The sequence below is a fragment of the Gallus gallus genome, chromosome Z (genome assembly GCF_016699485.2).
Source record: "Gallus gallus isolate bGalGal1 chromosome Z, bGalGal1.mat.broiler.GRCg7b, whole genome shotgun sequence".
NCBI lineage: Eukaryota > Metazoa > Chordata > Aves > Galliformes > Phasianidae > Gallus > Gallus gallus.
The window spans coordinates 8,816,555-8,843,416 of NC_052572.1; the positions used below are offsets into that span (position 1 = coordinate 8,816,555).

The following is a 26,862-nucleotide window of genomic DNA, read 5'->3' on the forward strand; positions in this document are numbered from 1 at the left end:
CTGCCGTAACAGGGACACGGAGTAGCTGAGCTGGCTTCCCCGCTGTTGTGCCGGCTCCAAGTAGAAACAGCTGCATTTGGTTTGGTTAAATGTTTTATTTACTCCCAATTATCCCAGATAACAGATTTGCTTGCCTTTGTTCAATATTTAATACTGTTGCAGAGCAAAGCTGCTCCGTGCTTTCTGATGGAGGGCAGGCTGGTGGCAAAGCAGCTCTCTGCTGCAGTGGCCCCAGGGGACATGGGAGTCCCAGGGAGCCCCCAGCACCCTCCCAGCACAGTGATCCCAGTGGCACCTGTGTCCCAAACAGAGTCACCTGCAGGACTTGCAGAGCTCTCACTCATCCCTCCAACCTGCTGAGAGGTGGCTTTTAGGGCTCGGAGCTTGCACTGCGCTTTGTGCTCAAAGCAGAGCTGTGAACTCTGTTATGGGTGAGTAATGCTGTGTGCCTCTTCCCCAAATTTACAGCGCTGCCTCTTGGTGTGAATTTTCTGCAAGGGAAATGAGAAAATCCATAGCTTGGTTTATGAGCCCTAATCAGTGTAAAACAGGGCCTTTAAGAAATTTATCTTTTGCTGAGTCCACCCTTTTATTCGGCACCTTCTAGGGAATAAATTCTCACTCCTTGAGGCTGGGGAGCTGGCTCCAGGTGGCAGCAGGTCCTGGGGACTTCAGTCACAGCTTCAGGTCCCTGCAGCGGGAGCAGGCAGGGCCACCATCTCCCTGGCCCATTTGGGAACATCCCAGGGAAGAACAGCCAGGAGTTTTTGTATGTGCATTGATGTTGCCACAGGAGGGTTTGGAGCTGGACATGGGCATCTCTGGTGTTTACTTGTGATGGCTCAGGTAGCAGAGGGATCTCATTTTTGGAGCGTATTTCCAAATGGGAGGGTGTTCTCTGGAACTGTCCCTTGCTAAGGCTGGGGTAGTTTAAAGTGACTTAGAAAGAGGTCATGCATCTGGTAGTGGGGTGAAACCCTGTCACAAGAACATCACAGTCCAGGCATAACAGAGCAAAGAGAAGCACAGTCAGAGCATCACCTACTTCCCTTGCTCTAGCAATGGGACATGGACACATCCCAACCTTTGGGGCAGCAGAATGGACCATCCCAGTGACAGCTGTGCTACTGGGAGCACACAGGTGTGTGTGGCTGATGGATGCTCCCCTGCTCAGCTGGGCAGCGGAAATATAATTTATTCATTGCTATTTTCTTTGTTATTTCCTACCAGCCTGTTTTACGCAGGCAATTTTGGAAAAGTGGCATTAGATAAATAATGCATAGTGTTTGCAGCCAGTTTGTGTGCAACAAATGGGCACGGCCAGGTGTGTGTGCTGGCCTGCTGCTCCTGCATGCCGTGCTGATGTCTGCTTCAGGCAGTATCTCCGACCTGGTTGGGTCCTTGCTGTGCCCTCAGGTTTGCTTTTGGCCACACGGGTGCATTTTACTTACGCACAGTTGCTTGCAAATGAGCCAAGTGCTGCTACAAGGCGGGGGTGATGGTGCAAAAACCATCATCGGTTGGAGGGGGCTTTGCAGAAGCAGGACACAGGAGAGGCAGGAAGTGAGCGTTGTGCTGGAGCTGCCCCCTGCATGGGCAGCACGCCTGCACGCGGGCGGGCTGTGTAACAGCCGGAGATCTGGCGTGAGCACACGATGCTGTCATGGGCCCTGGAGGTTTTGCTGGCATGAGCTGCGGATGATGAGTTATGCAGGTCATCCCGCGAGCGCACTGTAACATCGGTATCCCCTGCAGCCCAGGGTCTGAATGTGCCCCAAGTGAAAGAGAAGAAATACCTCCTACAGAAGTGTTTTAGAGACCTCTTAAAAGTTTTATGGGTACTATTTTTTTGCGTCCCTCCACCTGTGGAACAAGGCATCTTTAGTACATTCAGCCCTCAGCAGGAGAGGAAAATTACAACTGATCCATTTCAGAAACCTCTAAAAATGACCTAAAATAACTTTTCTATATATAAAAATGCCACAATTTTAATGTCCATTATCTCATGACCTAGCAGGGCTAGGAAAAGCTATTGTAGATCATTTTTAGTGGTTTCTAAAATGGATCGGTTACACTTTTTTCCCTACTCAGTGGGACTCAGGGTACAAAGGCAACTGGGCTTTAGAGGTGGCAAGAGAGACAGAACCCTGTGCTGGGCTTCCTAAAAAGCCTGGGAAGAGATACTTTAATCCTCAGGAGCCATCCTGTGCTGTCCCCAGCCAGACAGAGTGCTGGCACTGCTCAGGCAGCAGTGATTCCTAATGAGCCAAATGGGCATTGGTCAGAAGGATACAGTGCAGGATGGGGAGGGCAACCCCATCCCTGATGTGGGTCTTCTGCAGGGTTTGCAGCACAGCGGTGATGGTTGAACAGACTTTACTACCTGACAGAGTCGTGCATTTTGCAAGGACACTGCAGGAGTGAATGCATCCCTTGAGTGGGATGAGCCTGTTCGCTCCCTGGAGCTTTTTGCAGCAGCTGTGCAGAAGGGGTAATGGGGGTAATGGGGTTGGGAAGGAGCCGTGGCCTAGGCATTAACCACCCCGGGCGTGCAGAGCACACGTCAGCAGAGCACGTGGGAGAGGTGGCTTCCTGCCATGCGAGAGGTTAATAGGCAGATTAGAGAGGGCAGGCAGTGTTTGCAGCGAGAGGAAAGGAGCTGTGCCTTGATGGAGCTCGGCAGCTCCACAAGGCGACAGGGAAGTAAATATTTGCCAGGATTAGGGAGGCTGCGGGCGGTCACTCCCATGTGCCTCTGAGAAGTGCCCGTGCTGCAGGAGGCTGAGCCTTGGGCCTGGGCTCTAGGGGCTATGTGAGTTCATCACTGGGCTGGGGGCTGCAGGGGCTCAGGGCTGGACATCAGCATGGCAGGACGGGGAAAGGAAGGGTAGAACTGGGCTCTGTGCACCCAGACACATTGCCCAAAGCCTTCTGAGATCCTCAGGACAGAAAAAGCCTTTAATGCTCCCTGATGGCTCAGTTTCCCTTCGCTGCCTTTCTTGCTCTCTCTATCGGCCGTCAGCCTGGCCCACCTCCAAAGACAGCATTATGGAGTGCAGGATCGATTGGAGCCTGCTATTTTATTTGCTGTCTGTAAGAGCCTTTGATGGGTAGGATGAGCTGTGCTGGCAAGGATTTTTCTTGCCAAGGCTGGGAGAGGAGCAGGGTTGCAGGTTACCATCTGCCATAGAGTGATGGGACTTGCCACCAGCTCAGGAAAGGTGGCCATGACCCTCTCCTGGTGCTCCATCACATCTCACAAAGGGCTTGGTGGTCCCTCCCTAGTGGCACCTGGGGTTGTAGCCACAGTGGGCCGTGCGGTGTCACAGTCACGTCTCCAGGTGGCACATCAGCCTGGCTTTGCACTGGCTGAGTATAGGCACAATGGAGGCAGAGACTTGGGCAATACCATCTCCCTTCTCAGGCTCCTCTTCCACCTCTCACTGCCTAAAGGCCCCACAGCCGAATGGCTGAGGCTGCCACAAGCACAGAAGCTAGGGGCTGAGTCCGTGCCCCTGACCCCACCATGGTGCACAGAGTGCCTATGAAGATACAGCCCCCTTTCAGACTGCTGCAGAGCTGGGATGGGAATGGACAACAGCGAGCAGTCCCCTGTCCCTGGCAAAGCAAAGCAGGGACAAGAGGCCAACCCAGAGATTGCTGAGAGCTGTATCTGGTGTAATTGCAAAGATAAATTATTATCAGCTGGTCTAAGTGCAGGTAGGGCAAGGCACCGTGCAGGGCATTGGGGTTGCCCTATATCCAGAGCCTGGACTGGCTCCTGCTGTCCTACAGGAGCTGTGCAGTGCTGAACACAGCAAGAGAGCCCCATGGCATCCTCCCAGCACTCCCGCTGCCATACTCCCAGCCCCGTTCCCATCCCCATCCCAGCCACCGTGCCAGGCGGGTGCTGTGAGCCCACACCGCCACCACGCGGTCGCTGGGACATCAGAGCCCATCCCGAGGTCCCCTGCACCACTTCTCCCTCAGAAACATCTCCCAGGGGCCCACAGAGCCTTCCTATTGGCCCCTGCAGTGGGTGATGCTGCCCTCAGCTTGATGCACGCTCACCCTTGGGATATCTGTGGGGCAGAGAAGGGGTTAAGGACAGCCATAGGAGGAGGAGGAGAACAGAGATGTAGCGGGGAGAAGGCCCTTGTCTCTGGCCTTGCGATTAGCTGCGGAGGATCTGCTTAAATAATTTACCTGGGAGGCTCATTACGAGGCTCTGGCCTTCGTCTGCCATCTGAAGGCTGAAATAGCCATTAGGGGGAACACACATCTCCTATCAGAGCAGCCTGCCGACCCCTCCGCATCCCACTCCCTGCCTACGCTGCCCATTCTGTGCTGCCTGCGTGCTCCATCCTGCCCCAGGGCATGCACAAAGCCCCGTGCCTCAGCTTCCCCCATCCAGCCAAGGGAGTTCATCTTATTCCAAGGCACCATGCCATGGTGCTGCTCTCAGCAATGGGAGAGCGCCGGTACCGAAAGGAGTTAATTCCAGTTATTTTAGCGTGTTACTAACGTGCAAGGGCAACATTTATCAGCTGAAAGGTATCACAGTTCCTCCTCCCACGTGAGTGTTTCACGGAGGCTTCCTGCTGCCCTGCTGTACTCCTGCACGCTGTGATCTTTGCTTGTATGTTTGGGAAAGCCGAGTGCAGCACGAACACTTGGGGATGGGATGCTCTGCCTCACTGCTGAGAGCTATAGTACAGCTGCTCCTGCAGGGCTGGATTTTACCCGCTGGTTTCAGGCTGCTTCTCTGCATCTTGTCATAAGCGATCCTCCTCCATCCCTTTAAGGACCTCAGGTCTTCCTGAGGATCATCCCTCAACAAGAAGTTTAGCACTCTCTGGGGACACGGCGGAGAAAGCCATGAGCGCTGCAGCTTAATGGGGTCAAGAGAGCAGCACATCCTCCCCATCAGAAACATCTCTGTATAGCAATCTCAAAGATAATTTCCCCAGTACCTGCCAACCTTCTGTGCCACCCTTTATCTCATCAGAGCTGGTGACCTGCTGGGGGAGGAGGTGAGCTCTCAGCTGGACCTTGGGGTGTGCTTGGAGGGGAAGGACCTCTCCGTGTTTAGGAGCTGGTGATAAGCCCACCTGGATGAATAACTCCTCTTTCTCTTTTCTTGGCAGTCCCCCCGAAAGAGCCAGTGCTGATGTGTCGGTCCAACAACTACCCAAAGGGTTTCTACTGCAGCTGGCACCTGCCCAGCCCCACCTACATCCCCAACTCCTTCAACATCTCTGTCATGTAAGTGCCCAGGAGGGAGAGCACTTTGTTCCCCGCAGCCCAGAGCAGGTTCCACGTTGTGCTCTGGGTCAGCTGTGCTGAGCACGCGCTGTCAGTGTCTGAAGGATGGGCCCTAGGAGGGATGCTCTGGAGACATCCACACTTGACATGGGGGCTTTGTCCCAAGGAAGGTCCCATTTCCCCAGAGGTGACTGCCAACATAGAGGCCTATGAGCTTGGAGGCCTAGAATCCTAGAGGCCTAGAGGGTTGACTATAAGGCATAAAATCCTTTAGGCCTAAGGGCAGGCGTAGAGGGAAGCCTTGAAGCCTAGAAGCCCCAGTACCTAGGGTGTAAACTAGAGTTCTTAAGCTCTAGAGGGAGACCTATGGGCCTGGGTGTGATCTGGGGACCTTGAGGCTTTGAGGCCAACTCCTAGATCCCCTTTCTGTGCTCCTGAAGTCCACCCTGTCCATACCACTCCTCTGTGGTGGAGGTTATACCTTTTGTTTTTCAGCAATTTTGGCACAGCCATGCTCCTTCCTGAGAACTGGCTGTAGCCAGTTTTGGCCATGGCGTGGCATCAACCACCACCCTGTGTAGGGGTCCATGAACCACCCTTCTAATAACATGCCTTTGCTTTTGGGGCTTGTTTCCTGAGCAGAAAGAAGATAGATCCTGATCCTCCCACAGGAGAGACAGAACCAACCCTAGCCCCAGCAAGGTCTCATCCTTGCAGCAGCACAGGGGAAGAGCAGCAGCAATTTCTGGAAGCCAGCATCAACACCTTCACCCCAGTCTCTCTGCAGGCTTCCATCCAAAATAACAGATCCCCATGCAAAATTCTCTCCCATGAGGATGGCAGCAGGGCCTCTGGCATTTGGGGACCTTGGGCAGAGTGGGACACCACACTGCTCCTGTCTAGCTGTGTGGGTGCATCCCCACCCTGAGTGCTGGTCTGTAGCTAACAGTTCTTCTCTTCCTACTTCCAGACATGGCACGAGAGAGATGGTCTGTGAGAAGGACATCTTCCCCAAAAACAGGTGTCATATCAGATACCTCCAGCTCTTCTCAACAGTGAAGTACAAGGTGACTCTGACAGTCACGAATGCTCTGGGCAAAAACTCCACCACTCTCACCTTTGACGAGTTCGCCATAGGTAACTTCCACAGCAGCAGCTGGCCTCTCCGAGCCAGTGTTGGGTTTGGTTTGATCTGTGCACTGCATCTCCCACTGCAGCAATGGGTGAGGGAAGCATCAGACACCCCAAGTCTCTGTCTGCCCATACATGAGATAGAGCTGGGGTATGATCCATGCTGGCATCTCTCTAGAGTCCCCCTATCCTTTGGGTCCTATCCAATCCTATCCAGGATTGTGGCATTTGGGTTTTGCTGTGGGATGTGTGCTCCTGCTTAGGGGTGTGTGGTGGAGGGGCTACCACGTGGGGATATTGGCACCTGGGCATCCTGGGGGAGCAGGGCAGGGTGCAGATGGGCATCCCCCATGGTGGTCCCTGATGTTTTGCTTGGCCCTGTCCTCTGTGGTCCAGGTCTCCTGGGGTGCTAAGCTTCTCTTAGCTAGGGGCTGGGGAAGCAGCTGTCACGTGCCAGGGCAGAGGGCTGGGGAATCATGGCACTGCCCTTCTCACGCCCCTGAATATTGCTAAAATAGAAGTTTTTTCTTCATGTTTGAAGCAGATTTGCAGGAATTAGCATTGGAAGACAAGTTACAATTATGTGTGCATGCATAGCACAGGCACAGCCCAGACATGGTAGCAAAACTGACCCCCTGTGGCTGCTGTGGTCCTCTGAGCATCCTGCGTCACCCTGGCTGTAAGTACCCAGCAGAGCTCTGCAGGACATCAGGAACAGCCACAGTGCCATAACAGCCCTGCATGTGTGCTGCCTCATCTCCCAGACCTTAGCAAGGCTACAGCTAAGCCTCTGTCTGGCACCAGTAGAGGCAGAGAAGGCTCAGCTCTGCTGATGGCACTCCTCCAATAGTGGACCATCACGGAGCAAGGAGTTCAGTGGGAAAGTGGCAAAGCAGAGAGCTGAGCATGGGGCTTTTGCCACCTGCCAAAGGCAAACCACAGCTGGTGAGGAGACAAGATTGTCCATTTTCAAAGAGCGGGAAAAATGAGAGAGAGGAATTCAGGAACAAGTCAAAAAACAATTTGCTGTTTACATGAGGCAATTACTGGACCAGAGAATCAAATAAATGAATCCCTGAAATGCAGCCAGCAGTCAGTCAATGCTATGGACATGCTGTGTGTGCCAGTCCTGAGCAGCCAGAATTGCCAGAGTGCAGGAAGAAGAGCTCCACTGCTGTCCCAGATTTTCCCTTTCTACTCTAAGTCCTGGAAAACATCAGACAAGAAGCAAGGTACCAGTTCTGAACAGAGAGGGGAAATTATTTTGGAGCAGGGACTGGGACTGTCCTTTTGTGTCCCTGCTGCTATGGTTCATGTCCAAAGTTCCTATTGCACTGTGAACGTTAGTAACAAAGCAAGGAGCTTAGAAGGGCAGTGGTGGAGTTTTAGTCATTTGGGTGTTTTTAAATGGAAATTGTTGTCTTTGTGGAAGATACACTCCTTAAATGAAGGTAACCTCCGGACAACAGACCCAGGGCAGCAATTAAGCTGCATTTTCTGAGTGCCTTGCATTCTCTCCTCCAGGAGTTCAGGGCATCCTCCTGTAACATCTGCATCCCACCCCTGCCCTGCCTGGCTTGGAAAACATCTGATGCCACTCCTGAGTAAAGCAGCCGGCACCACCTCTGCAGGAGGAATCTGCCGGTCCCCCTCCAGCAAACAAGGGCATCCCCCCTGGGAAGCACACCCAGCCCAGCACTGGCACAATCCAGGTCCAGCCCAGGAGCCTGAACCCAGCTGGGTCAGAGCAGCAGTGAGCAGGGCCAGCTGCTAGCATGGGTGCGATACCACTGCCTTTGACCAGATGTGTTCCAGCTGTTGCGGAGGTGGTGAGACCCCCAGTACCCCATGGCAGATGCTCAAAGGCACTTAAGGAAGGGGTGATGGGACTGCACAGTGCTTCACTATCTTACGGCCTTAAAATCTCCACGTTCTGCACGGCTGTGAAATTTTCCCCCTTAGAATTTTTTTATGGCTGTAGTGTGTAAGAAATGCAGAGGTGAGCAAGCAGGCAGTCAGCAGGCGTAGCAGAGATGTTCCAGGATGAACTCAGGAACAGCCACGTATCCTGCACCGAGCTGCTCCTTGAGCCTTCCCGATGTTGTTTTTGATTAAAAGGAGTGTGCTGCACTACTGTATTTTGCCTGGCAATTCTGCCTGAGTGGCTTCTGGTGGGAGGAGAGCCCTAGGTTGCCTTGCATGTCTGCACCTCTTGGAGGTCTGCTCTCCGCAGCAGCAACTGAAGCAGTGCAGGGTAGAGCCTGTGCCCCAGCATGGTTGGTGGCACCCAGCAGATGTCCCCAGTCAGAGAGTTCATTTTTGAATTCTGCTTTGCTAGATGGAGGTGCAGAGAAACCTCGGGCTTGAAACAAAACTATTGCACTGGCTCTTTGCAAGGGGCTCAGGGGTGTGAAGCCCTTACTTTGTTCCTGCTGGGACCACCCACTGGCCAGCCACAAAAAGACCCCTGGGAAGAGGTGATCTCTTTTCGTTTTGCTTCCTTCCTCCTCCACTGGAGTCCTCAGCAGCAAATCCCTTCCCCAGCCGCTTGGAAGATGGACTCTAATTGAGTGGAAAATGAGTGGTGCTTTCTTTTGATATCCGGAGCCGATGCCTTGCTGGCGGTTGCATGATGCTGCCTGTTAGCAGCCAGCTGCAAGGGGCTGCTCTGTGTGTCCATTCCCAGTGATGACTGGAAGAAGGTTTCCAGCCCTCTGACCCCCATCTTTCATTGCTAGAACATCCGGGCTGCCTCCTGCCCTGTCTTGCTGCTGGAAATTGTTTTCATAATTATGTTTTCTGCAAAGGTATAAATACTAATAAAGGTGAACGTGGTGAGGGCATGGTTGTGCAAAACGTTGCAGGTGTCACGTCTCCAGTCCCCAGCCAGGAGGAAGAAGGGCTGGAAGAAGAGAGGAGGGGGCTTGAGGCAGAGGAAGGTGCCAGGCAGGAGTGGTGTAGTGTGCTAGGGGCTACCTTTCCCCTTCATGATGGCTGGGAACATTGATGTCCTTCTGGGATATATCCCCCACTTCTAAGAGCATCCCACCGCAGAGCAGGAACAGCACCACAGTGCCAGCATCCCACCTCAGTGGCAACGCCTTTCTTTCCTTTAATGCAAACACGGGGGAGAGGATGCACAGCATTAAAAATGTATCAGCAGCGCTGATTATTCTGGCAAGATGGCAGTGCTGCAGACAAGCAAGGGAGCACAGACGGGCTTGCTTAGGTGTTATCACAGAGGATTTCACCCAAAAAGAGTTGAGCGAATAATAATCAAAGGTTTATCATCAGATTTTCTTACCTCACCCCATGCCACGCTGTTGGGACATGCACAGGGCAGGAGGAAAGTTGTAGCACAGGCAGTGGTGTCATTCCACATCTGCTGTGCATCCCTTGTGTGACCCTGGGGAGGTCGTACGATTGTCCCCACTGCAGCTCCAGGGCACTGAACACACAGAGCGTTGCAGAGGGGCTGTGTGAGGATGAACGTGCTGTCCCCTGTAAGAAATTCAGTCCCTGAGCACGGGTATACAGTTGCCTAGACAGAAGGTCAGTTCAATTCATACTACTTAGGGAGGCAGAATTAAATTACGTAGACTGACATTTGGCTAAGACATGGAGTTTAATGTCCCTCTTCTCGGGGAAAATGCCAGGGGATATTTAACAGCCGCAAGGCATCCATTTCTGCATGGGGCAGAAGGATGGATGCATGGTGTGTGCTCAGGCAGCACCTCCTTCGATGAGCACTTGTGGTCCAGCGTGAGCCCGCGGAGCCTTTAGGCAAAGCCTGGCCTGTTCCAAAAACCAGAGATAACCGTGAGACCCTTTCTGAGCCCGAAAGTGAAGCTGGATGAGCTGTGAGCTGCCTCCCAGCCAAATCCCATGTCTCCTTCTCAGGAAGGTTTGGAGATGCTCCTTCAGCTCTGCAGGATAATATTACATCTGGTTTTGCAGCCGCTTAACCAATACTCAGCCTAATGCCCATCGTCCATTATTATTATTATTACTATTATTACTTATATTACATTACTGCCTGCGGGCCTGTGCTGAGGACACAGCTCCATTATGCTCGCTGATGTACAACCAGACAGCCCCTGCCTTGCAATTTGCTGTCTAAATGGACTGGGCAGACAAAGGCCGGGGGAAGGAGGAGCGGGGAGCAGGGACTTGGGATGCTGTGGAGGATGAAGCTCTCCTTCAAGGTCAAACGCTGGACCAGTTGCAGAGGTGATACAGAGCCCCGTGTGCTGGCTCCCACATCCCCGCAGCGATGGAGGGACGTGGCAGAAGCGGCTCCAGCTCCATTTTCTGGGAGGAGCTGGCACTGCTGCACCTCTCTGAGGCCTGGGCAGGAGTCCCATGGCCGGGGGGGACACGTGGAGAGGCAGGCGCAGCCCTCGTGATGGTTTTCCCATTAAGACGCAGTGACGTTTGAAGGCTCACTGCAGCCGGGAGCTCTGCCACACTCGCTTTAAGCCAGCACAGCGCTCTTCTAATGGCCGCTGACCCGTGTGAGGGGGTCACGTCCCTGAAAAATGGAGGGGTGACTTCCCCCCTCCCCCCCCCCAGCATCAGGGCACCTTCTTTGCTCTCCTCCAACCTGCCACAGTGGCATTTCCCATTCCCTGCGTTACGCCAGGGCTCTGCTCACAGCTGTGACATCCCATTGTGTCCATCCCCACCCTGGTGCTTTTATCCCTTGCTGTGGAGCCACAGTTTGCTTTCATCTGCATTCATTCAGCCAAGCAGATTTTTGTTTTGCAAACCCAGCCCGCTGAGCCAGCGCTGGATTTATATTTTTCCGTATGTGTTTGGACTCCAAGGCCCCATGGATGGAAGCTGATGTCCAGCCCAAGCCCAGGGATTCAAAGCGAGCGAGGGAATTACACAGCCATCTGGAGTAGCTCAGAGCTGCAGTCCCAGCAAATCATCCCTCCCGCCGCAGCTCCTGCCTGCCTCACACAATCACTGTCCTCAAATGTGATGACCCCAAAAACCTCGTGCACTGATTGCCTGCACTGCCCAGCTCCAACCCACCCCTTGCAAAGTGGCAGTGAGTGACATGCACATGACTCCCTTTGCAGCAGTGCCATCCCACATGAGCACCCAGTCCATCCCATACAACTTCGAGCCTGCAGCTCACTTGCCACCTTCACTGACCAGAGGATGCAAAGCCCCTGTGGAGGTGTCATCTCCACGGGGCCAGCAGGGAGGAGATGGCTCTGAGTGCACAGCAGGAGCTCTGTCAGACTCCTCCCAACCCCAGAATCCCCCCTGCATGCTTGGAATTAGAGATGGTGCCTTCACAAGTTTCTGGTCAGAGTAGGAGGACATTGCTTTATCTGGCAGTTTTCAGGCTGAAGTGACAGCTTCTTCATGGAGTCTTGATGTGGATTTTGGGAGTGTTGAGGTCTCTCCCAGGACAGCACCATTGTGTGATTCTGTGATTCAGTGACCACCTGCATCACTGTTCTTAGCACAGAGAGCCTTGTGAGCTGTCCCATGCAAATCCTTCACCTTCCCAGCTCCCAGGTCTGCAGCAGAGCTCCAGGATATCTCCACACACAGCTCCTCAGGAGGGATGTGTTTTAACTAGGCTGCCAGGCCCCTGCACAACCCATATTTTGGACTTCTCAGAGCTTTGCTGCTGCAAATTGAGAGTCTGAGCTGTTGAGATCAGGGCAGGCTTTCAGTGAGGAGCGAAGCTGATGCAAGAGGCAGCACTGTTCATCACAGCCTGTCTGGGGTTTGATCCCGGCACTTTAAAGTAGCAGAAACTTCAGAGTATGTTGCATAGATAACAGTCAATGAATATTCACTTGAAATACTTGTTGGGTAGTGAAAAAAAATCCCTGTATCTCAAAAGCAGAGCAGGAGTGAGAAAGAGAGACCTAGGGTGGAAGTTGATCACCGCAGGGTTTGCCTGTGCTGCATGCAATGGGCCACAGCATGGAATCCCCAGCCCTAAACTCTGCGACCTGCTGAGAGGTGAGTGGGTTTGATGGTAGGTCAGACTCCCAGCCATCTGGAGGAGCAAGGAAAGCATGGGGTTAGGGCTCAGCAAGCTCCCTGCACTCACCCAGGGACCTATGGGGAGGTGGGATGTTCTCTGCTGTGTCCAGGTGCTGGCATCTCCTTGGTGCTGATTACTCTGAGCCAGGACATTCCTGACCCATGGACACAAAAAGGTGATATTCAATGGCTCATGAGCCATCACATGGGCTTACTCATCCCCAGAGCAAGATCACCTTGGTGGGCTTTTCACCCACCTCCCCGCTGTAAGACCTGTTGCATCCAATTAGTGGGACTTCAACAGCCTCTCTTTTCCCTTCCAGTAAAGCCGGATCCTCCAGAGAGTGTGGTGGCCAAACCTGTGCCCAATAACCCCCGGCGGCTGGAAGTGTCATGGCAGAACCCCTCATCCTGGCCCGACCCCGAGTCCTTCCCACTCAAGTTCTTCCTGCGCTATCGGCCCCTCATCCTGGACCAGTGGCAGCACGTAAGTGACGCTGGGCAGGAGGCAGCGGGCTGGCAACGTGGGGTGGCCAGGGACCAAGAAATGTCCATTCACTTCCCTGTAAACACAGCCTCTTTTCCTCTCTTCTTTTTTCCTCATCCCTTTTCTTCCTCTTTCTTTCAAGTCATATTCTGCCTACAAATGGCTCTGCAGGCTCTCCCCTCTCTGCATTTTAATCCGCGGCCTGTATCTGTTTTCCATACATATGTTCTATATAAAACCTGCCAACAAGATGTAAAAGGCATTTAAAGTATAAATGTCACTGCATTTAAATGTGCCTCTGCCACATTTAGATTTTGAGCCGAAGATAAAATACCGTTCGCCGTAACTCAGGGCACAGTCGGCAGCGGAGCCATTGCCGCGATGTTATCGTATTTCTTACTTTTATTTCTTGTTTCTTTAAAAAAAAAAATTGTCAGTGAAATCCTTGGCAGCCCGCAGGACAGATTTCATTTGTTAGAGGCAGGAAGATAACGAACAGGATTTTTCTTTTTTTTTTTCCTTCTTTGCTATGTGCTGCTTGCATGCTCCGCTTATGAAGGAGAGCAATCTGCTGCTGGATGGGAGGTGCTGCTGCACCAGTGTGGCTCATCCCGACATCTCCGAGATGGGTCAGAGGAAAGCCAGTTAGGCAAGCGTGGCCGCGGTTTGCTTGATGAGGCATTTTGCCCAGAAAAGAGACAAATGGGAGCCAGCGTTCCGTCCCCAAGGAGCTCACCTGCGATGCAGAGCCGAGAGGGATTTTCTGCCAGACAGCTCTTCTTAGGGAGAAAAACGTCTCGAAAAGGGGATGAGAGGCTTTGTGCTGCGCTCGTGTCTCTGTAAGGCGTCATCATCCCAGTGGGTTTTTCTCTTTCAGTTGCTTTTCTTTGATAAGGCAGCGGCGTGGGTCTTGTTTCAGACTGAAGCATTTTGCTGATGGCTTTGAAAACCAGACAGGTGCTGGTAGAGTCTTCTCCCACTTGTCTCTCCTTGTCCTTCTCTTCTCAGAGGGAGGTGGAGAGCAGCTGCCAAGCGCTCTGCTCGGGTAAGAGAGCAATGGGAGAGTTCGGGTCTTCACATGGTTGGATGAGTTTTTTCATTTTGAGGAGGAAAGTATTCCAATTGTGGGAAAAGGTGGAAGGTGCTTGGGAAATATGAAATGCAAAGTGGCTTACTTCAACCTACGAAACCATTGTGGAAAAAGGCTGATCTTTTCCCCAGCTGCAGCCTGGTCCCCATGATACAGATGCCAATGGGCTGCCTCCTGCCTTGACACGTTGGGTTGGGGCTAAGCCCATGAGCGGACAGAACGGCACACAGCCATGGTGGGAAATATGTGGAGGTGTTGAAGAGACTGGGATGAGGCACCCAGGCTGCAAAAGTGAGCTTCAGTGCAGTCAAAAGCTGGCTTCCCAAGCTGCCGAGCAGGAATAGTCCTCAGGACGGGTGCTTGAGAACTGGAAAGCTCACCATCCCAGGAGGGCACAGTGGTCCCAGTGGTGTCACTCTTAATCCACGGCCTCTTGCAGGACACATTTTCTCAGTCACTGGCTGATGGAAAAGTGTGTTTGGGGAATAATTTGCTCGGTAAGCAAGTGCAGACATTCAGTGAGCAAGGTACCAGCCTTGCTTTCTGAATCCCTACCCCACCGCCTGCATAATGAAAAAATCTGATTTATGGGTGATTTGAGGAAAACTGCCACTATTCATCAGATGAACTATTTGCAAAACGTAATTCAGTCGGCTCCCAAACACCAGGGATGGCAGTGCTGCAGCAGCCAGAGCCCCGGGCCCCCTGGGTGTGCTCAGCCACAGCCCTCCTGAGCCCATCTGGACACCTTGCAGATTTAGGGGCTTGCACCCAAAAGTGAACTGCCAGATGCTGTGAGCCCTAGAGGTTTACCATCCCTGGAGGTGTTGAAGAAACAAGATGTGGTACTGAAGGACACGATTAGTGGGCATGGCAGTGATGGGTTGATGTTTGGACTAGATGATCTTAGTGGTCTTTTCAACCTTAATGATTCTGTGATTCTATAAGCTCTGCTTTTCTAGACCTGTTGCTTGTTGACATCTTGAGAGTGCCCAAGGAGCACCCTAAATCCATCCAGGTGAGGGAAGGTCATGGCTTGCTGGAGCAAAGTCCAGCTCAGCATGACCTAAGTTGATGGTAGGTCTCTCCTTATAGGGACAGGTGTCCTGAGATAGGATGCAGCAGGACCTGTATTTGCACAGCAAGGTGTTAATTTGTGCTGAGGTGAAGGTTTCCTGAGTGCTGCGTGGAATGTCCACTGCTGTGGGAGCAGGGCTTGAGGGCAGCTCCAGAGACCGGCCAGAGACACAGCCCTCCATGCTCGCATTGCACGTGGCATTTCTTGGCAAAAGCTGCAATTCCTTCCTCCCCTCCGCCTCCCATTATCTGCACAGGAGCTGATTTATGCACAGCACCTCAGCAGACAGGACTGAATGAGCACTAATAGGATCAGATGGATGTCGAGCTGTCGAATACTGTAGGGCCTGATTCAATCAGCGTCTGCTTTCTCCCAGGCTCTTCCTTTCAGGATTTTAATAATGCCAGGCCTTGGCACCAGAAGATGAAGCCGTCCGTGGCGGGAGCAGTGGATCTTATCGAGAGTGCTGCTGGGTGAGCCAGCTATCATTGCACAGCATCTTCCCCAGGGACAGCCAGCCTGGGAGGTGCAGAACCAGGGACACAGTGGGGACCCTCCTCCCCTCCTTGACGTGGCAGAGTGCTCACAAAGGTGCGTTTCAGCCTCAGCACGCTGTTTGCCCTCCCTTTCTCTGGGCTCAGCAATGAATTTCCGCTCAGGCCACTTAGCAGCTCTTGTGTTGGAGTTTGCTCTGGGAGTTATTACTGCATGCTCTGGGATTTATTAGCACAGAGAGACGATGAGTGTCCATGTGTGCGGGATGCTGCTTGCAGCAGAGCTGTCGTGCCACCTCACAGCAGCTCTGTTGAACCCATGCACAGGCATTTGCCAGCTGTGCAGGACACACAACCACACTGTGTCATGTCAGGTGTCTCTGTCCCACCGACACCACGCTCACCCAGAAATCTGAGCAGCTTCAACGTCACGCTCTTCCTTTCTGGAAGAGGGGCTGGCAGTTTCTTTCCTGCATGAAGAGAGATGAGATATTTGTAGCCTAAACAGGTTTTTCCATTCTCCCCTTTTGGCAGAATCTCATGTTCTGTCTCCTAAATATAAAACATTAAATGTTCAGGGTATCCTTTATTTTTCTCCTGCTTTTAAGTTTGTAATTCAAGCCAGATTAGCATGGTTTCCTCTTCTGTTTTATAGCCCCATCCTGGCCCCAAGCGAGCTCTCCTAATGCTCTCAGATGTTCCTCTAATGGATTACCTAGGCTGGAACTGGATACCCTTTCCTAATGGATTGCTAATAGCCTGTTTCTGGTTTTACAGGCTCCTTCGGTTAACTCACAACAGCAGCTATCTCTGTGCACGCCTGCAGGCTGCCCGCGAGCGCGGCTGCGTGCACTCTCGTGGATGTGATGGCATGCAGGTCGTTGGCCATGCACATCCCCCATCCACATAGCCGGGGATGTCCCAGGTGACTTCAGGGAGCCCAACACAGCTCATGCACCAGATCTACTCCTGCTCCGGGGTATCACCTGGATCAGGACCTCTCCATCGTTGTTTCTAGTGGAGATGGCATGCGCTGAGCACTGACAAGGTTGGTGCACAGGCGCAGGAATGTGGCAGTGCTCAGAGGTAGTTGTAGCGCTGGCAGCCAAGGGAGGAAGGGAGGATTTCCTCTGGTGGGTTGCCAGCAATTTGCAGATGCCGTCGTGAAGTCTAATTGAACGCATTGGCCGTGCTGACAACACGAAATGTTAACGAACCGTGCATCTTCAGATTTGCAGAAAAAGGTCATGAGATGTTTAAAGCTAATAATGCGGTGGGGTTTTCTCCTTCATCTTCTGTTTTGGAAGCACTAGAGACATGTCTGTAAGCATTTGCAAAGGCTGGAAACTGCGTTCTTTAGAACATCAAGTGGAGATCTTCATGCCATGCCTGGATGTTAGGTGGCTGTGAGCAGGGTCTGCTGTGTGGTGACAGACAGGTTGTGTTTAAGGATATCTCCCCCAAGCAAAGCAACATTTTCTACCAAATGTATGGCTCTTAAAGGCTAACATAACGCGCCAGTATGTCCTAATCTTACACATCACTGCCCATGATGGGCAAGGGGAGGGAAGGAGCTGGGAAGGTAATTAGTGTGACCGCCTGCTGCAGCCGCATCCCCATCAGGGTGGCAGCAATGTCACTTTGTGGCACCACATTTCTTTGTGCCTGCTTGCGTCCCTGTGCTGCTTTGCCTGCGTTTCCCTTCCTCGCCAGGCAGCCTTGGCAGGGAGGTCACCCTGACCCAGCGCCATTAAAGCTTCACGCCTGGTCGCTTTTACTGCGACACTTCTCTTCCTTCCCGTCTTGGCTGCAAAGTCAGTGATTAAAAAAGAGGGGAGGAAAAAAAAAAGGAATTAATAGGATGTAGGAGAGAGTGAAATGTTGAGGCTGGAATAGTGTCGCTTGGTGCTTGGAGTGGGACAGGCAGAGCAGAGGTGCCACAGAGGTGGGAGTCCCATCTGCTGTAGTCCCTTCTGCATTGGCCCCAGTGGTAGGAGGAAGCTTTTGCATGGTAAATGCATCTGCAGCCAGAGCCTGGAGATTGGTGCTGAGTGCCCTGAGCATCCCAGCCCCATCCTCCTGTGGCTGCACGAGAAGCGAGCTCTGACAGTTGTCACTTGGCAGGAGGGGAAGGCGCATCCGGAGACAGAGTCCCATTATTAACGAGATTACAGCTGTGCTTTCAAAGATGCTCTTTATTTTAAGCCAGAAGGGAGCCATTCAGCCTCATCTGGTGTGAGACAAGCCAAGCTGCGGAGGAGCCCTGCAATAACTCGTCCTCCCCAGCCAATAGCTGGGGCTGAGCTGCATGCTGCAGTCTTTTTTGGGGGGTGACTGCAGGGACAACGGCTCGGACCCCACTGGGCTGCTCCGCTGCCTGGCTGGCAGGGAGGAGGCACTGAGGGAGGAGAGTCCTTCACTTTTCCCAACCTTTCAGTTATCACTGAAGGAGAGAGAAAGTTTTGTCTGGGGTTAACCAAACTGATTCCTGCACTGCCACGGGAGGAGGTGTTTGGGGTCTCTTTTATTAGTAATTAATGTCAGACCTGTATGATTTCCAGGCAAAAAGGGGAAAACAAAACCTTTATTTGCCCCTGCCGACATAATTTCACAGGCAGCAGCAACTGTTTGCTGTGACCCAGTTCTGGGGTTAACCCTGGTTTGGAGCAGGAGAAAGCACACCAGGAGCGGGTCCCCCCCAGGGGCTGCAGAGAATGAAGGCACCTAAAGCAGCAGCAGCATGAGCAAGAAGGCACAACGCCTGGTGATCGCTGGCCAGACCCTGGTGGGCTTTCATTCTGCGTTCCCCTACTCACTTAGGTGATGGGACCTAGGCAGATGAGCTTCAGTCCTACAAAAGCCAGGGTGCTCCTTTTATTTTGGGGAAGCCAGATGTGTTCAGTATAGCACCTGGGGCAGTGAATGCTCCTGCACGGGTGTGCACAGATGCCTTGGTGCATGCTGTATTTGTGTTCTTTCCACTCCAAAAAGCTGCATGGCTGCTGGGGGCAGTGCTGGTTTTCCCTCTGCTCAAAGTCTGCTTTGGGGTTTCCTCAGACCCAGCTGTGCATGTCAGTGGTGATCACTGGGGAGGGCTGGATCCCACTGTAGGACCTGGGGGTGTCACCCGGTGCTGTCACTGCAGCACTCCCTTCCAGGAGTCACAACGGAGAGTGGGAGACATTGAGGAATGGAGAGTAGAGCTCCAAACACATTTTTATGTGGGATGCAAAGAGACATCCAGTCCTCCCTTCTGCACCACCTTCCAGCACATTGCAGCCCCAAGCCCAGCTGTGGAGGGCTGAGGTCCTCTCCCTTTGGAGACCATCTGGGCATCAGCCTTGCACTGCATCACCCTGTAGTTGCTACCTGGATGCACAGAATGGAAACAGAGCTTGACTGGGAGCAGAGCACACTGTGACCTTTTTACTGCCAGGGCACCTTGGCAGGAGAGGCTAGGGGAGCAGAGGGGAAATCGCTACCTTAACCTCTGTTTCACTGGGTGAGTGGACACAGTGACCTTTGAACTTGTGTTAGCCACGGGATGAGAGATGGACACTGCTCAGTGTGAACACTGTCCCAGGGATGGGGACGTGCAGGATGCCAGCCCATGCTGCCCTAGGCAAGCTGTAGGCTGAATTACTGCTGAATTACTGGGGCTCAAGGGCTCTTTTTCATTTCTCTCTGGTGGTTTTGCTGTTGTTGTTTTGGTGGGGTTTTTTTGCAATGCTAATAGCTCTGCATTGCACTGGCTGCTGATCCCTCATTAATCTGGGCAGCGCTTCACAGCCAGCCAGAGTGACTTTTGGCAGGTGCACAAAGGCAGGCTGCAAAATGCGGACCCCTCCAGCCAAAAAAAAAAAAAAAAAATACCATGCACAGCCTTCCTCCAACTTTTGTCTCTGTGTGGCAGGGATGCGGATTAAGGAATTTCTCCCTCTCCCTTTGATGCTGTGTGCCCAACCATCCCTCTGTGTCCTCCCCAGTCTGTCCTCGCTGCCTCTCCCTTCCTGTGTCCAGTTGGACCCGCTCCCTGTGTGTTTTCCCATCTGCTGCTGCTGCTGCATTTCTGTGCTGAGACACAGGCACCCGCTCATGGACTTTCTCATCAGCCATGACGAAGCTGTTCCCTCTCTGATATATCCCCCAGTTCAGAAATGCCTCTTGGAAAACCCAAACTGCACTTCAGGACATCCTATGTAAGGAGGGAGATGGGTGCTGTACCCTACACCTTCCCTTTTTATCTGCTGTCTAAATAGCTTAGGACAGCATCCTCCAAGATCCTACAAGGAAGATGCTTCATCCTGGGTCTTGGGGAGCATCCCCCGTGACCCCATAGTCCCATCTGCAAACATTCAGCTGCAGACCAGATGCATCTGGGGGGCAGCAGGAAAGGCCGGTTCTGAGGTCGTCCCCTCAGTGCTGGGTGTGCAGCACTGGGTGCTAGGAGCCTGTCCCTCCTGGGCACCCTGATCCAGCTTGGGTTTGGGGCAGAGAGAGGAGCTCAAACCCCCTTCCTGCAGGACTGTGCCCTGGGAAGGGAGCAGCTAACCCTGGCCATAGAGATGAGAGGCAGCACAGGGCTGGTTCTCTGCCTCTTCAGCAGGCTAGAAAACCAGTAAAGCCCAGCACAGAGCCATTCTGGGGCCTGGGGTCTCACCTACCTCTGCCCCATGCAAGGCCTTTCCTTGAAGGCAATTCCCCTGTGCGGGCAGCTGCAGTCACATCCTTTGCCCCATGGGGACAGTGACACCCTGTGAGGACCACTGCTGTGGCCCCTTTCATCTCCCCAGGGACACCCAGCAGTGCCATGGCACAGCTCCAGATGCCTTTCCTGACACCAAGCAGCAGGGCAGTGGGGGAACAGGGAACAGGCACTGTGGCACACTCTGACCTCTGAGCCTGGCTGAGGCATAGCAGTATCTGTGCTGGAGCAGCCTTAGAGCTGTGTGCTCCACAGTGATGACCAGGCATTGAAGGCAAATTCTGGCTGAATGATCCCAAGCACTGCACCCGCTTCCAGCGCTGAAGACTGTACCCCCTAAACCTGGTACTCTGATCAGCTGCACCTGTGCCAGTGGGCCAAACCCTGGCTCAGTGCTTTTGCTCTTCCCTGCAGAGCTCATGCCCCATGTGCAGGTATAAACAGTGCTCAGCATCCCCCTGCCCAGCCCAAAAAGTGCAGCTTTTTCCCTGCTCCCCTATGGATTTGGTAGCAGCTTTGCACCTCGCAGGTGGCAGAAGGTCCTTTGCTCCAGGTGTGCTGCAGATGCGGGGCTCCAAGCCACTGGGAGCAGCTGGGAGCACAGAGCCTGGCTTGGGGCAGACTGCAGGCAGCACTCAGAGGGAACAGGGGCAGAAAGGCTCTTGCCCACAGTGAGAAAGCAAAGCGTCCCTTTCTCTGGTGGGGAACTTTTGAGTGGCTGTATAAAAGCTGAGGGTGATTAACTTTGTGTAACAGAAGGATTAAGTCTGTGCTGGGATGTTGAACATGCTGTGCAGGTGAGATGGGAAGAGGGCTGATGGTTTCTCAAAATGGGTTCCTGCCTTTCTGGTATCCCTGCAAGGAGCAGCGTGATGGCTTTGACCACAACAGCCACTAGCCAGGCAGTGCTGTGAAGGAACACAGCCCTGGCAGGGACATTGTCCTCATGCATGCCAGCCTGCAGTGTCAAGACATCCTTGCCACATCAGCACACTGACTGTGCTGCATCCCAGCAGTGCAGCTCTCTTAGCTGTTCAGTTCTTTTCAGTTTTTGGGATGCAAGCAAGAACCAGGCAGGAGTTTTCATCTCTGTCTTGCTCCTACTGTTGAGCCAAGTTCTTAATAAAATTCAGCTGTCAGTGTTACCCTGGGCAGTGGGATGCTGTGCTGGAGCCTTCTGCTCCTGGCAGCATCACCCACCTTGCTGCTGTCTCCTGGAGCCTCGGCCACCATCTGCTCCCACACCCCAGATGTGGACCCTAGCTGAGTTCTAGGGCTCACTGGGCACAAAAGATGCTGTGGCATCTTCCCTGCATAATGTCATAGAATCACAGAATCCCTAGAGTTGGGAGGTACATTTAAAGGTCATCTATTCCAATCCCCTGCAATGAGCAGGGGCATCCACAGCTAGATCAGGTTGCACAGGGCTTGATCCAACCTTGCCTTGAAAGTCTCCAAAGATGGGGCATCATCCACATCTCTAGGTGACTTGTTCCAGTGCTTCACCACCCTCACTGTAAAAGACTTTTTCCTTATATCCAACCTAAATCTACCTCTTTGAGCTTGAAGCCCTGTCTCCTTTTTCTGTCATCACAGACCCTGCTAAAGAGTCTGTCACCTTTCCTGTAACTCCCTTCCAGATATTGAAAGGTTGCTCTCAGGTCACCTCGCAGCCTTCTCTTCTCCAGGCTGAACAGCCCCAGCTCTCAGTCTGTCCCCGTAGGAGAGCTGTTCCATCCTTTGGATCATTTTTTGGCCCTCCTCTGGGTGCTCTCCAACAGGTCTGTGTCTCTCCTGTGCTGAGGACTCCACATCTGGACGCAGATGTCCCTGCCCCCAGAGCTGCGCAGAGCCACTGGGACCACAGTGCTTGGCTTAAAGCCATCAGCAGGCTCAGAGGCCAAGCACCATGTCCCCCCTGTGCCTCCTGAGCAGATGGGCTGTGTCAGTCCCTCATCCCCCCTGGACATGTTTATTATCAACATGTGTTGCGAGGGAAGGTGGTTTGTGTCAGCTGGGTGAGTGGGGAGGACAAGGCTGCACATAGGGCTGTCCATGGTCATGCAGGGTTTGTGTGGCCCCATGCTACTCCATGCCAGACACAATTAGGACGGATGGGAAATGAAACCAGTGGGCATTAATGATGAACCTCAAGGAAGGGTGCACAGTGATGCACAGTGCTCTCCGACAGCGGTCCCTTTGGTGACCACAGGAGTCCGATGCAGCTTGGTGTTATCCCTGGCATGTTGTGTCAGCTCTGAGCTCTCCTCTCCTGTCACTACTGTGTGTTTGCCCACCAGTGGCTCTGCAGTGTGGATGCATTTCTATCAGGACATATCCCCAAGTGGATCAGATGTCCCCAGAAGGTCTGGACTAAGATTGGAGTTAAACCACTGCATCAGCAGCCACATGGCCAGGAGGACAACAGGACCTCCACTGGCCCAGGGAGTAGTGACAAGAAGACAGAGGGCATTTTTTCTAGGAAAGACAATTGGACATGCGCTTATCCTTGTGCAACTGCCCAGCCAGAGGGCTGCAAGCCCAGGCGTGGGGTTGCTGGATGTGTGCTGGCAAGGGAACATCCTCCCAACCCTGAAAGCATGCACATGCATGGACAGTCATTGTCGCGGCTTCCCTGCTCCCCACATCCCAACATGTCCAAGCGTAGCTGCCCACACATTTACTAGTTTCTGGTGACCTCTAGAGGAAGCAACTCCACTCTGGCTCTGCAGATCTGGGGACTCACTGCACCCTTGGCTTAGCTGGAGCTGGAGCATCTCCCTGCGTGTCCCTGTGCTGCACAGTAGTCATACCTCTGGTCCAAACCACCCCAGAAAAACCTCCAGTCTGGTTTGGAGGATGCGTGGGGGCACATGGATATCAGGGTTAACACTCTGCCCGTTGCCATTCATGCCCAGCCAGCTTCAATCCCAGCCCTTTATCCACCCCCTTTGCCTTTTAGATAATATTTTCTCCATTTGGTGGTAAAAAAGTGACATGAATCAGTCTCTTTATCACCCTCTAGCTGGGCTAAACACACTGATCATCTCATACCTCCCACTGCCGGAGTTGCTCCTCTGGCTGCCTCCCATCCCCAGCAACCCCCTGCTTGATCCCCACCTGCCCGCAGGTAGAGCTGTCGGATGGGACATCACACACCATCACGGATGCCTATGCTGGCAAGGAGTACATCATCCAGGTGGCCGCCAAAGACAATGACATCGGCACGTGGAGCGACTGGAGTGTGGCTGTGCATGCCACCCCCTGGACGGAGGAGCCCAAGCACCTCACCACGGAGGTCCAGATCACAGGTGAGACCCTCACCCAGCACAAACACCTTGCACTCAGGGTCCTGGGTATGGAGGCCTCCAGCACAGGGGGTAGGGGGAGGAGTGGCACAGCCCTTTACCATGTACCTTCACACCCCTGTGGCCCTGTTGCTTGGTTGGACTGGCCCAGGAGGTGCTGACTCAGAACGCCCATCTTCCTCACTGGGGTGCTCCAAGAGCCATGACAGAGCCCTGGATTTATTATTGTTCACTGGAGCACTGCCCCCCACCATCTCCAGCTCTACCTCCCCTCCACACCTTCGACCCTCCGAGCACAATGGCTCGGAGCGATGCCAATTAGAAATAAAAGCCACCAAGTTAACAAGCCTCTGTTTCTAGGAAAGAGCTGGGACCGTGTCCAAATGCACGTTATCAGCCCTTGGCTTCCCAGAAGGATGGGAACGTGCCCTGCACCGGTTCCCCTGACTGGCACCAGCTGTGGGGTGGCTGGGAAGCACTGGGGGACACTCATTGCCAGGCACTCTAGAACCCTCTGCGTCTACTGTTAGAGAAGGGAAAGTCCCATAGACCACACTGTCTCCATTCTCATCATCTTGTCTATCCAGCTTAGCCCTAGTGTAGCACAGTTGGGCAATGTAGGGATGGGATGGTGCCCTATTCCTGTGGGAAACATCCTAGGGTGCCCCAGCTCTCCTCATCACCCACTCTCCCTCCCTGCAGAGACGACGAGCACCAGCACTTCCTCTTTCATGCCGCCCCCCACCACCAAGATCTGCGACAAGGGGGCCGGAGTGGGCAGTGGGGCCGTGGCAGTGTGTTGGACAGCTGGACTGGTCTTGGCTGCCTATGGTGTCCTCTTTATTTAGTGAGTATGCCCCAAATAGGGGACATGAGAGATGGGGTTGGGTGCTGGAAGGGCATGAAGAGTTCAGGGTCTCTAGCATGGTTGGGAAGGAGACGCTGACCAGCCTGTGGCTGATGGCTGCTGGGTAGGAGGCATTTGGGTTTGCTTGCAGTTCTTTGTCAATAAACCCAATATGGCTGCTTTCCCAAATTGGGTGTTCTGGTGAAGATAGCTGGAAATAAGTGGAAATAAAAGCTGGAAATAGCTGGAAATAAAAAGTGTCTGTTTTTCAGACACTTTCTGCAAAACTTCTGAAGGAGTTGGGCTTAGATGCTCATGTTCAGCAGAGATGGGGCATAAAGGATGTGCCACCCACCAGGTGGCACCAGAACGTACACCAAACAGCCTCTCACGTACTGAAGGAGGATGTTGAAAGGCAATTGCAGCGAGAGCAGGGTTGATCTCTTCTCACTGGTGACAGGTGATAGGATGAGGGGAAATGGCCTCAAGTTGTGCCAGGGGAGGTTTAGGTTGGATATCAGGAAAAACAACTTTACAGAAAGGGTTGTTAAGCACTGGAATGGGCTCCCCAGGGAGGTGGTTGAGTCACCATCCCTGGATGTGTTGAAAAACCATTTGGATGTGGTGCTCAGGGACGTGATTTAGCGGAGGGTTGTTCGAGTTAGGGTAGTATGGTTAGGTTGCAGTTGGACTCGATGATCTTGAAGGTCTTTTCCAACCTGAGCAATTCTATGATTCTGTGATTCTATGTGACCCATGACAGTTCCCATGGTCCTTTTCCTCTGGGTGCCTCACCCCCGTGCGTGATACTAGTGGTGGCAATGGGAGAGGTGGTGGCAATGGGAGAGGTGGTGTCATGCAGACAGCGGTGGGAGGGCAGGGTCTGTTGGGAGGAGGAGGTGGAGGTGCTGGCTTTGTGTGCTTGGGTTCTGAGGAGGCGTGCATTTCCTCTTGGGGAAAAAGCCATATTCAGCTTGGCGTATCCCCAGAGCTATATCAGTAGCCGGGCATGGCCGGGCTGGTGGTAGGATGAGTGACCCTTCTCTTCCCCGTCACAGATCCCCATCCGTCGCAGCCCAGCGGAGACAACCTCCCACCGCCACCGCCACCGCCACCACCACACTCCCTCCGCACCCCGCCCGTTTTGAGTCTCTTTATCTCTTCGATTTTGCACACGTTGAGGACGTATCACGCTTCTCGCCATCGCTGCGGAGGAGGACAGAGCCACCATCCCCCCCTCCAGGGGGACCTGCCCCAAAAAACCTCGCCGAGAGCCCAGAGCGAGGACACGCACTTGTCCCCATGTCGCCCACCCCGTCGCCGCTCCCAGCAAGGCGCAACGATCCCGGGCACCGTGCCGCAGCCCCGGACCCCGCGGGCCAGCCCCGCCATCGCTCATACAGCTAACCCGCCACGCCAAAGACGTGCCACCGCCGCGCCACCGCCACGCCACCGGGACGCGGGTGACAGAGAGCGTGATGGCGCGCTCGGAAGAGGGGACGGGAAACGGGGACAGGGATGGAGGGATGCTCTCAACCTGCGGCCAAAAGGGGCACCCCGGGGACCGGACTCACTCCCCCTTGAGCTCTTGACGGCGTGGAAAAGCTGGAGGGGTGCAGGATGAGGGCTCGGTCCCCTCCGAGGGGATGGTGGAGGGATGAACTGGTGGCTTTCAGGAGTGCAATGGGGATTCGGGAGCTGGCTCGGTTTTCATGGGGATAAAAGGGGATCAAAACAGCGACAAAAGCCTAGGCTCCCTCCAGCAGCCCCTTGCAGAGCATCGCGGAGCCTGCCCCTCCAGCCAGCGCCCAGCAGCACCCAGAGGAGCCTTCACCACCCCGTCCCCATGCCCCCACACTCTTTTAACCACGTTGGATACAGGGAATCGCCTCCATCAACACCTTTGTCTTACTCTTCAGCAAAATAAGAATAGCTTTGCTGTCCCCTTAGAGCTGGAGCCCCGCAGACCTGTCCCCCGCTGTCCCTGGCTGTCCCCACCCCACTCTGCTCTCCTCCCCGTCCCACCCCAGGCCCTGTTTTGTAAAGACAGCTCCTCTTGTCCCTGCCCGAACCCGAGCGCAGTATTTAATACCGTACGTCCTAGTATTCCAACTGTTGACATGCTGTATTTGAATTTTTTATAGATGTATATATATAAAAAAAAAAAAAAAAGAAACAAAAAAAAATAATGGAGGGAAGAAAAAGGAAAAAAAAAAAAGCCCACAGAGACACACGCACACACACAGACACACACACACACACACACACACACGCGCCAGGAGAGACGGTCTTCATTAAATGATCATTTCATGACCACTGGCAGCCCTGGGCATTATTTCCCCTCCGGACGGGTGGGTTTGGCTGCGTGCACAAAACCTGGCCTCCAGAGCGCCTCCAGGAGGTGTAAGGATGGTGGTGGGTGCCCACCCCTGGAAACCCGTG

The 26,862-nt window shown here is 53.4% G+C and overlaps 1 protein-coding gene across 15 annotated transcripts in view; it reads left to right on the plus strand.

The window, feature by feature from the left end:
- CNTFR (ciliary neurotrophic factor receptor) overlaps positions 1-26,733 on the plus strand; it is a 171,092-nt gene extending 144,359 nt beyond the window's left edge. For all 15 annotated transcript variants that reach the window (XM_046905245.1, XM_040655429.2, XM_046905250.1 and 12 more), the window contains 6 exons: positions 5,148-5,265; positions 6,236-6,402; positions 12,735-12,898; positions 23,396-23,576; positions 24,276-24,420; positions 25,479-26,733. In XM_046905245.1, coding sequence (XP_046761201.1) covers positions 5,148-5,265; positions 6,236-6,402; positions 12,735-12,898; positions 23,396-23,576; positions 24,276-24,420; position 25,479 — 776 coding nt within the window. In that variant the 3' untranslated portion in view covers positions 25,480-26,733. The remainder of the gene's footprint in view (positions 1-5,147; positions 5,266-6,235; positions 6,403-12,734; positions 12,899-23,395; positions 23,577-24,275; positions 24,421-25,478) is intronic.
- Positions 26,734-26,862: the final 129 nt, after the last annotated feature.